Raw genomic sequence first — 11,850 nt, forward strand, 5'->3', positions numbered from 1 at the left:
TGATCCTCCTCTTGCTACCGACATACTTCTAGAAACCCTTTCTGTTACTCGTCACATCCCTTGCTAGCTGCAACTCCAATTGCACTTTGGCCTTCCTGACTTCATCCCTGCATGCCTGAGCAATTCTTTGATATTCTTCCCTAATTATTTGTCCATGTTTCCACTTCTTATAAGCTTCCTTTTTGTGATTTAGTTTACTGAAGTGTTCTTTGTTAAGCTAATTCAAGAGTATGAAGTCATGTGTGCAAACCCCTGAAATCCAGTTGAAGCCAGATTCTTGGTGACTATTAGAGGTTTTGTCTGACTTTATGGGATACTATTTATTTCATACCTTAAGCTAATGCCATCTGGATATAATGTAAAGTAGTACACAGAAATTCACCAGCAATGCAAGTTTCTGAGAACTTCCCTAACTTTGCATTAGGGGAAAGAACTAACCTCAACCCTCAGATCCAAGCATCCTCTAAACTATGAATAAATTTGGATCCATACTTCAGATTCCCGCTTGGCTCAAGTAGTTGGCCAAACCAATTTGTGGTTTTAGCCTCGGCCTCTTGAAGGCTCAGATCGAGCGAAAACATTCACTTCATTTTCTAATGTTGAGAAAGATGATTATATTTCAGGTTGGGTAACTGTTATGTGTTTGTTTGGATAGCTTACTCCTTTCTATCCTGTGGATTATCCTGTAGAGGATGAAAGTACCTGCGGAGATGGGATCATCCAGGATGGGGAAGAATGTGATGATGGCAATACTATTGTGACTGATGACTGTATAAGTGAGTTACACCCATTCAAATGCTGTTCTCTATATTACATAAAAGCCCCTTAGGGTGTCTACACATGAGCAGCAAGGCTGCTCGCATGTGTTGTAAATACAGACTTTATTAATCAAGTCTGCCAGAGTGTGATAATTACCACACTCCAGCAGACTCCAGCATCTCATGCATGAGTGTCCCTGTGCTGAAAAAATGGTGGCGGGAGTGCTTTAACTAAAGCTCATTTAATGAGCTTTAGTTAAAGTGCCCCCACTGCCATTTTTCAGTAAAGGAGCACTGATACATGAGACGCTTTGGGCATTTGAATTAGAACAGCTCTAATTAAAGCCCGCCGCCCTCTCTTCCCACACTCCCGGAGCACGTGTATAAATGCTCTTAGATTTTATCCTAGGATCAGTAGAATGACCATTCCATTACATCTTATGTGGGAGCTTTAGGCAACTATAAGTATGCATATTGAATATAGATGTTAAAAATGAAGGCCCAATAGCTACAATATGAATTGATTTTTATCAAAAAATAAGATGGCCAAACATTACATGCAGTGGAGAAAATAATACCTTGTAAATGTTGTGTCTCTTGTTTCAAAGGTTTCCAAATACTTCTCAGGTTTGACAAACAGGAACTATTTCATTCACTGCTAAAATTCAGCCACCTGTATATTGGAGCATCATAGCTAATATTTTCAAGGGTTCAATCCTGCAATTGTTTTACGTATACAGAACTTACATAGAAAGTGGTGCGATGTCGTGCCCAAGATTAGACCCTTGCTAGTGTACTGCACAAACATCTGGGACTGAAAGTAAAAGTTAACCATTCTATCCAGCTGAGACTAAATAGAGAATGATTTTAGGTAAGCAAAATCCGTTTATCCCTTCCAAAATCACGAATAAGTATTGGGACAGCAGCTCTGCTTTATAAAATAAGAAACTATATATGTATCTGTTCATAATAGTAAGGATTAATAATCAGCCAGATTCTAGTTCCTTCAGAACCATCAGAGATTTGCTGTTGTCTTCAGTGGGATCAATTTTTAACCTACTATATTCACTTCTAGTTTTACACACCAAGTAAACTTGGTTTTCACTTTGCTGCTCACTAAAAGCACAGGTCAAAGGATAGCATACAAGCATTGCTCATAACCTTCAAAAGTTTTGTATGTGCCACTTCACTCCTTACCCAATTGCACAGAAACTCTTTCCTGCTTTCTACTTGTTTATTTCAAAAGGAGTCATTTTCACAGTGCTGAATAGGTTTTTGTTAACTGAAAACTGCAAGCTGCTTTTTTTTTTGTAAATATGCTGAGTCTCCAGTACACCATCATATTAAATTAAACATAGCTTCAGATGAATAGAGTTCCATGATCTGTAAGTTGTCACCAATGGTGTAAGGTTATCACCGATGTGACCTGAAACCTGGAAACAAAAAAGTAGCTATCATCTTGTTCTTGTCAACCTCTGTGCTTCTGCCAATTATTCTCTCTTGACTGAATCAAAACAAAATAGTAAACTTTTGAATGGATTTACTTGTTAATAGAATAATTATATATAGAAGCAATAATTTCTAACAAAACAGCTTGCTGGCACAGTTAATGAGTCATTGTGGAGGAGCTCACCTTGGCTTCTAGGAAATAAATGGTTAATAACTGTTATCAGCTCTCCAATTCTGCATGCCCTTTTAATCAGTATAGTTTGTTTAACAGTGACTCAACTCCCTTTGACTTCTGGCTCTCAACTGAAGGAATGCATTCCCAACTTTTAAATTTATGTTTAGAAAAATCACAGACCTTAAATTCAAAATCCAGTTCTGATTTAGCCAAAAATTATGAAGATATATGCAGTGGTGCCCATTAAAAACCCAGCCTGCACCCACAGGTACAATACCGCAGTCTCTCTATTCATGGTGCTAGGTCAGGTTCCATTTCAGGAAATGGGAGTATTCTCACTTGTTTTGGTGGGAGCACCACTATCTTCATTCCTTTTAGCTGGAATAAGAAATAACTCCACTTTCTCACCATGAGGTAATACTGTACGTGTTCAAATTTTGAGGGCAGTTACTCAAACTTGAGTTAAAGAAAAAGTGGTCTTTACAGCAGAGCCAAGTCCTTCCAATAAGAAAGTCTTTCTGTGATGTCTGCCAGCTTCCCTGCTTCATGTTCTGACCTTAATTATAAAGTCCTGCTCATCTTTTCTGCATCCTTTAGTTGGTCCTCTCAGTTTTGAAGGTGCTCTTCTCTGCATTGTCCTTAGGATGTCGTCGTGCTTACTGTGGAGATGGCTACCGACATGAAGGAGTAGAAGACTGTGATGGAAAAGATTTTGGATATTTGACATGTAAAACATATCTCCCTGGGTATGGACAAACCTACCTTCATTACCTAAAAACAAATTATCATAGGAGATTATTTTATTCCATCTCTAGTTACTAAGATTGAGGGAAAGCAAATGGTATATATTCCAACTGCATTATATTGACTTTTGAAACTAAATTGTCCCTTCAGTGATATGCACATGATTCCTACTTTGGTGAATGAGATTTGAGCATATGTGTTGTGCCTGGGAACATACATTTGTCCTTAATCTGCAAATATATCCCAAAGAATCCCTTTCCTTTCAAGTCTCTCAACTTTGCCACTCTTGTGATGCTATCATTAAATTAATTTTCTATTCATAAAATGTTCAAGTGTAGATAAGACTACTCATTATATCACAAAGAAGAAAAAAGAGGCACAATGCCACCTGCTTCCTTTGTAGCTCGACTCTGATATGGGCAGTCTGTGGTCCTACAGTCTGGCATTCTTTTGTTCTGAAGCAGTCAATTATACATTAGCTCAAGCATTTTCAAAGACCAGAATTATCTGCAAAAATTCAAAGCCATATTTTGCTTGGCAGTGTATTTCCTTGAAACATCTGTTTATTGTTGATGTGCTTTGTATTTGTGTAAGTGTCTTCCTCTGGCCAGCATTTTGCTTCCAATTTCAGTTCTTCCATCTCACTGTCAGGTATCATTACTATCTAACAGGAAACATTTAATTTGTAAACAAAATTATCTGCAGAGCTCTCAGGGTTCATAAAACTATGATGTGCTAATTGACAGAAATAAGAAACCACAGAGCATTTCTGCAAACTAGCCCTTGTGTTAATCCTCAAATTGCAATTGTTGCAACTGTCCACTGTAAAAGTGGTTGAACTTGAGACGAAAGGTTGCTCAGGACAAGATCTACAAAAAAGCCAGTTTACGGAAATGAGATGTCTTAAAGGGCCTGTTTCTAAGGAAGGGTTGAACAACCATTTCCTGAAGCAAAAAGTAGCCCCTTGGAAGCATCCAAAACCTAGAAATGGAGACATTCATATTCAGGAATCACGTTCTAGAAATCCCAGTTTCCACATAGAGGGAGATGGGGAAGGATCACTTCAGTAGTAAAAAACAAAAATCTTATCAATATTGCATACATATAAAATCTGTGGTTTGGATTCTTGATTCTGTTGTGTTATAGCTCAATTCAATTAAATGAAGATACAACAATCTCCAATCTCTACCACCCCTGTACCGTGCCCCACACAGAGGAGATGGTAATAATCTGCAGATTTTTTCTTCAAGGTAGCTCAGTGTCCTTCTCCATGATAGGTATGTTTTCTTACCCTTGAAATCAAGGGAAAGACAGTTCAATACTTGAAATCAGTGGAAGCCTGTTGCCCAAATAAGAGTTAAATGCTTTTTTGATTAAGTGGAATTTAGTCCAGAAGGTAGGGTATATATAGGGTATAACCTTAAAGGCTAACTAAGATGTATATATAGAGAGAGTACAAGTTTTCATAAATTCAGGTTTAATTCATCAGACACTGTGAAAGGACAGCATAAAGCAGTGTATAAAGTGGAGTGAGTGATTTCAATATGAAAGGTGGAAAAAGAGGATGGAGAGGTAAGGGGGAAGGAGGATGACAGTTTTGGGAGAAACAAAGAACCCATAAGAACAAAGGGGTCACAGAAGCTAATTCAAGTAATCCAGTGTTGGCCATAGGCACCCCTCATCTCATGCTCTTCTGATTCCCAGCCCTGGAGCCAACGAGCAGGCATGCTGACCAGCCTTTCTCTTTCTGAGTCCATACATGGTATGGGCCATGGAGTAACCACAGGTGAAAAAAAAATGGCTGCACCAAAAGAGATCCTGTGCTCAGCCAGAGGTAACCATGGGCAGCCCCAACACACAGCCGCAGTGAATGCTACTAAGCAAATAGGTTAGGCAGCCTTCTCTCTCAGATAACTTATAAGATATGGGCCAAGAGGTCCTGGCCACCCCATATTAAAAAAGTTAGACACATAGCAGTGAGGCCCCTGGAAAAAGGAGACAGAGATCTTGAGCCCTCTGGCAAGCTAAACCCTGGGCTATAGCAGCCGGCCCTTTTCTTTTCTCATGTTCCCAACCTTGCTGTCCTGCCAGCCTTTCCAGGAGAGGCTAGACCCATCCTCAGAAAGAAATATAGGCCAAAATTGTGGGATCAGCACTGCCCTGATGCTTTCTGACTTGGAACCCTGCTGCTGGCCAGGTGGGCTCAGGAGCCCGTCTGAGCTATACCTGCACTGGGGAGCAGGAGGAAGGAGGAGGAAAACATGGTCACTCAATAGCCTAATCTAGTCAAAGGGGGCCAACAGCAGCCTTGAGATCACACTGCCAGCCATAGTGTAGAGCCACCAAGTCTGCAAGCTAGACAGCCTTCTCTTGCTGAGTCCATATGCAGTGTGAGCAGTGGGGTCAGGACTCTCCACATATTAAAAAAATCAGGATTACTCTTCTCAGGCAGCAAAACTTTTTAAAAGTTTGAAAGGGAAATTGCAGAACAGGAGATGTCAGAGTCACAGACTTATGTTAAGTATGGTTTAAATGGAGACTTCAGATTCCTATCCCATTACCTGAATTTGCTGTGGTGACTAGAGATGTGAAGGTCCAGAAAAATTTGGGAAAAAAAAAGTTTTCCCCCCATTTTTTCATAGGACTTTTTTTGTTTTTTTCCTGAAAAATTGAAAATTTTTGGAAAAATTAATAAAACCTCTTATGAAGTATTTTCTTTTAGAATGATCAATAAAATCTTTAAGACAAGGTGTTCGTATATTGCTACCCTTTACTCCCCAAAACTATTTTCTAATAACTATGTAATAGGAAGACTTTTATGCAAGACTATCTACAATATCAGACCATTACAATTCCTGTACACCGAGGACAAGCAGTACAGTACAACTTTCAAATGCAAGTGCGAGATGCATTTCTGCCCCCAGGGGTGCTGCCATTTTCACAAGAGGAGGAAGAAGGATTCAGTGCCACCTTTGCTTGTGGACTTCCTCTATTTTTTACTTTTGATCTAGAGGTTGGTGGATCTGTTCCAGTCCTCCTGACTAGGGCTCAGAGGACTGGGAGTGGACACTGGCAGTAGCATTCATTTATTCTTGTACACCTTAGAAACCAGGAGCTTATTGCCTTGCTTGCTCAAAAGCCTCAGGAGAGGAGACCAAGCAAGTCTAAAGGTTTTGGAGGTGGAAGACACCTGCCTCCTCCTGACCCTGTGACCTCGAGATCCACAGAAGTACAGAAGCAGCACAATGGAGCTGAAAGAAAGTATACTCCCTCATTGAAAGGTAAGAGTTTAAATTTCTCTGAATTCAGTATAGTAAACTATATTTTAGCTGCATTAGTATGTTTTCTTAACCTATGCAGTTCATAACTGAATTCTTACCAATGTGATATTTTGTGCCAAATCACCCAACCTTAGCAGTGAGGCAAGGCAAGGAAGTTGTTCACAGCTAACTCTGAGGAGGCCTCTCCTCCATCCATTACCAAATTTGTACATGCTGTAGCTTAGTGTTTATATATACAAGCTAGCCACTAAATTACATTTTTCTTTTTTCTTACTCAGCAAAATGGTGCAACCAACTTCTAGCATATGGAAGCATTTCCACACTGCAAGTTATTCTGAGAAAAAAATGTGATTTGCAAATACTGTCAAATGAAATATGCATTTCCAAATGCTACTAGGATGACCAAAACACATCCTCATATGTAAGAAGTGTTCTGCAGATATTAAAAAATCCTTCTAAGTGAGGAGGAAGTAAATCATGATGATGAAAGTGCAAGTAGCTCTTTCCAATGTTCTCAATCCAGAAGTCCTCCTACTGCTGCTGCTGCTTCTTCTATAACATCAGCATTACAAAAGGTTGTCCAATCAGCATCCTCAAGTAACCAAATATTGCAACCAACTGTATACAAAAGACTCTCAATGATATCATTTGTAGACAAGATGACACCTTGAAGATCAGGAAAAAATTGACCAAGCTCTTTCAATAGTTTTCTGGGATCCCATTGTCAATAACTGAGAATGCATACTGGCAGGAAGCTTTTAAATGACTAAGACCATCATACCATTTGCCCAACAGACATTCTTTGAGCAAGCTTCTTTTAGAGTCAGAATATGAACGTGTAATACAATCTGTGCAAGGAAAAATCAATGAAGTACTGTCTTGCAGTACTTACAGATGGATGGACAAATGTGTGGGGAGAAGGAATCATAAATCTTGTGATAACAACACCTCAGCCAGTTTTTTACAGAAACAATGAAACAGGAGCAAACAGGCATACTGCAGACTATATCATTAGTAAAATATATGAAGTCCTACAGAAGATTGGGAGTGGTAAAGTTATTTGCTTTGCTGACTGACAATGCAAGTAGCATGAAAGCAGCATGGGGGATCATAATGGATAAATATACACATATTACTGCAATAGGATGTGCCTCTGATGGGCTAAACTTTCTTCTTAATAACATCATGAAGTTGGACACTCTGCAAAAGATCTATAGAAGAGCAAAAGAAGTTATAAAATGTGTAAAAGCTACTCATATTGTAGCTGCAGTCTTTAAGAAGAAGCAGGAAGAAAAGAATGTAAAGAATAAAATAGTGACACTCAAACTTTGTAGTAAAACTAGATGGGGTGGAGTAGTGATCTCATTTGAAAGTTTACTAAAAAAAAAGTAGCTCTTCAAGAAACAGTAATAACTGAAGATCTTAAAGTATCTTGAAGAGTAAGGAACACTGTACTTGATGAGGATGTCTTCTGGGTTCAGCTGCAGAACTCCCTGAAGACTGTAAAGCTAATTTCTTCAGCAATCACTGCATCTGGATCAGACAGTGCACTTTTGTCAGACATTACTTACCAGATGGCCCAGATAAAATCAACTGTTTTTAAGAATCTAAATGTGTCTCCACTTACAAGTACAGAAGAAAAAAAAGTGAAAGACTTTATTAACAGACGGGAAGAATTTTGTTGCCAATCAATTCATGCTGCGGCAAATCTCTTGGATCCAAGATTCAAAGGCAGAAATGTTAGAGATTGCATTTGACTGGATTACAAAACAAGCACTGTACTTTTAAATGTTGCAGAATGCAGAACATCTTCAGGTATTTGGTCCAGGAATGCAGTCTGGGACTCTGCCAAGGATATCGCTCCTGCAGCATGGTGGCAAGGCCTTTGCAGGACACAGCCTCTGACTCCTCTTGCTTCTCACCTGTTTCAGATTCCTCCATCTTCTGCAGCATGTGAAAGAAACTGGTCTGTTTGGAAATACTCGCACCAAATCAAGAAACAAACTAACATGTGAAAGAGCTTGTCTCAATCCGGGCAAACCTTCAGTTTTCAGAAATCCCGGAAGATGATAAAAATGAAGGATAAGAAGGAGCAGAAGAAGCAGAAAATGCTGATAGTGATAACTCAGAAAATGCTACTGATTAGACAAAGTTTCATGTAGCAAAATTTGTATTCAATGAGTCTTGGCTTTTTTCTCCTTTTTTTCTCAGCTCTTTTTCTAAAAATGAGTGCTTTCTGTATCTGTTTGACGCTATGGAAGAGACTAAGTCCAGAATATGTAATAATTTTCTTTGTTTTACTATAAAGTTCATAGTTTCTTCTATTTTCAACTTTAATTTTTGCCTGCTTCTCATAAACCTGCAAAAACTAAGAGATGCTAGGTTCCTTAGAGTTCAGCAGCTTGTAGCTCCATTTGTAACAAATATAAAAACTTTAAAAAACGTTTTAAAGTAAATTGAATATTAAAGTAAATTGAATTTTAAAGCAAATTCAATTAGTAAATTTGTAATTATTGTCTGAATAAACTATACTTTTAAATGTAATAAATATACCAAACATGATAATTTAATGGGCAAACAAAGTTATACATAATACATTTTATGTTCTTAAAGTAGTAACGTGAATTTAAATCTGTAAAGTTTGCTAAGAAAATAAGTATTGCATATTTTTCAATTTCCCCCAAAAGTTCTGTTTTTTTTCTGGAAAATTTTCCATGGCTTTAAAATTTCCAGAAATTTTACATTTCTAGTTGTGACCCCTTTGATCCTCTGGGTTCTGTAATTTCTGTAAAACTGTAATTTTCTGCTGATATTTTTGTGGGAATAGACTTGATTCTTACAGAAAGCTACTGCCAGATCCCATGCACAATATGATAGAAATTAAGAGGCTAAAGAGGACAATGGCTGATTGTTTGGAACAGGAGAAATTTAGACTAGATATTAGAAAGAACTTTTTATGGAAAAGTTAAGCCCTGGAATAGATTCTACAACATCTCTAAGTGGAAGTCTTTGAGACCAGGTTAAACAAACATTTGGCTAGGATGGTTTAAAGCCAGGTAGATTTGTATCTTATGAACTAGCTAAATCAGAGATGCATAAGTCTTTGCAAGCAGCAGCTTGCTTCATCAGATGCTATCTGGGAAGATCCTTCTTTGAGGAGGGAGTGGGATTTAGATGATCTCCCTTAGATCCTTTCCAGCCCAATTTTTGTATGATTGTGAGACTGGTCAGAGCTAGTGCAAATACAGTATTTATACATTAAATTAAAATACATCATAATGGTTAAATGTTCTGTGTAACTGATGCATGCTTTTTTTTATCTTAGGTCTTATGGAAAATTACGATGTACTTCCTATTGTTATATTGACTCTACACAGTGTCGCTATTTCACATGAAGGAAAAATGGCGGTGGGTAGCATCCCACACATAACAGGTACACCAGGTGCTACACTATCATCACTACAAGAAGGACTGAGACATGTACAAAAAACCTCTGTGTGAAAAAAATATCATGCTGCTGATGGCTATTTGAAATTTGTTTTGTTTTTGTTTTTTAAATCAAGTCGAACTGGAAGAAAATAGGACCACTGCATCCTGTCTTAATAGAAAAATGTCAAACAGAGTTTGCCAGTAAGATTTGTGTTTCACATGGTTGCATGTGAGAACTACTCTGTATAAGTCCAACATTAAATCACTGGAAACTGAATTTCACTAACCAGGAATATTGCGCGACAAGACAACAATACCTCGACTTAGCACTGTTAGATCTAATGTACACTCTTCAGGGTTTTTGTTTTTAGACTTTCTCAATGTAAACACAAAGCATATCCTAGATGCTGTGTTTACAGGGATTATTTACTCTTTTACTACAATGTGAACTTCATATGTGTTGTATCGCATGAAAGACCGCTTCAGTGACATACAAATTAGCTAAAAACACTCCTGGGTGGATTCAGTAGATGCTGTCCAGTAAGCGGTTTTAAGGGCAGCAAATCAGGGAAAGGAACTGATCAACATTATCTACGATACGTACAGTAGATAAGATGAAGAGCTGTAGAAATGTGTGTGTGTGTGTGTATATAAAAATGCTGATGGATCACACAGGGCCTACAATTGCAAGACAAAAAAAGCCAAACTGGATAAACTAACTGGAGAAACTCCCTGTCTCAGGAGGGATCAGTCATGAAGAAGACAAAGAATTAATGCATTTTCTCACCCTTTGTCAAGTTGGCTGTATTGCGTGCTACTAGTGATGCTGCAGGGACTTGATTCTTTTAGATTTCCCAGGATTACTTAAAAACTGTGGTGAAGATTACAATGTGGCCATTTGCATGTTGACTTTCACTTTAGTTTCAATTCCAGAAACCATTGCTCTCTCTTTTCTTTCCTTTGTTCACCTAATCTTAATCCCTGTTATTTGATCACGTTCTTCACTCTCTCCAGATTTCCTGTTTTGTCCTATCCATTGCTGTCTGTTTTTAGTCTTGCCTAGCGTTCATCACTATTGAGTGTATATTCTCCTTTTTACATCTCTGTAGAACTAGTCTCATGGTGTTATGTTAATCGATTCCCATTCAATCTACATGCTGCATAGGTTGTATATATATTTTTGTTTTATTTTTGGAAAAAATTGGTCAAAAGATATGTTAGCTCTAATAGCATTCAGGGTAATTATGTATTTGTTTACTAGCAAGTTTTAATGAGTGAATGTCATACAGGAGCAGCACTGAGTATGCTACATGCAACCAAATTTATAATCAAAGCAAACGCTACATACAGTGATGTGTGCAATTCAGGGATATAGGCCTCAGAATAGTTTGTCATTGTCATATTGGCCACTTGGTTCTGCTTTATGCTAAATACTATACGTGAATGTTTGAAATGCATGAATCACATGTACCAGTGACAGCACTGCAATGGTAGTCATATATACAGTTACTTCTCTAAAGGTGATAATGCATTAACACAACCAACTGATATATACACTTTCCCCACATGTGTAGAAGACTTTGCTTTCATTCTGCATGCTCATGGCAATACTGGAAATCACTAGTGAAAAAACTAATAAAGGCAGTTCATTTACTTGCTATGGCTATCTCTTACCTGCATTGTTTATGCTGCTGTGAGATGAGACCAATATTGTTTGTAGTCCAGCCCACTGATTAGATGATCAGTCTTCTTTATCATTTATTTTTTTTAAGCAGAGGAATTAATAAATGATCACCTTTTAGTTAGATCTGTGTGTTTTGTGTACATTTCCTTGATATTTTAAACCCTGTGGAAGAAGAGTACCTACCTAACCTCCATGTTGGTAGAAGCTGAAGAGGCAAGGCCGGCCCACAATTTTGAGGGGCCCCCTGCAAGATGTAGTTTTGGATGCCCCTGATCAGTCAAAAAATCAAAATTGCTGGAGCTGAGGTGGGAGTGGAGCCGGGAACTCCTC

At 38.2% G+C, this 11,850-nt stretch overlaps 1 protein-coding gene across 1 annotated transcript in view; it reads left to right on the plus strand.

Annotated features, from left to right (window-relative positions):
• The window catches only part of COLQ (collagen like tail subunit of asymmetric acetylcholinesterase), an 81,230-nt gene extending 69,632 nt beyond the window's left edge, over window positions 1–11,598 (plus strand). Inside the window, exons 15-17 of the mRNA XM_090049296.1 lie at window positions 656–776; window positions 3,026–3,128; window positions 9,733–11,598. Of these exons, the coding sequence (XP_089905422.1) occupies window positions 656–776; window positions 3,026–3,128; window positions 9,733–9,802 (294 nt within the window). The 3' untranslated portion in view covers window positions 9,803–11,598. The remainder of the gene's footprint in view (window positions 1–655; window positions 777–3,025; window positions 3,129–9,732) is intronic.
• The last annotated feature ends 252 nt before the right edge of the window (window positions 11,599–11,850 follow it).

This window comes from Crocodylus siamensis, chromosome 5 (genome assembly GCF_052110815.1).
Source record: "Crocodylus siamensis isolate JL-2025a chromosome 5, ASM5211081v1, whole genome shotgun sequence".
Taxonomy (NCBI): Eukaryota; Metazoa; Chordata; order Crocodylia; family Crocodylidae; genus Crocodylus; species Crocodylus siamensis.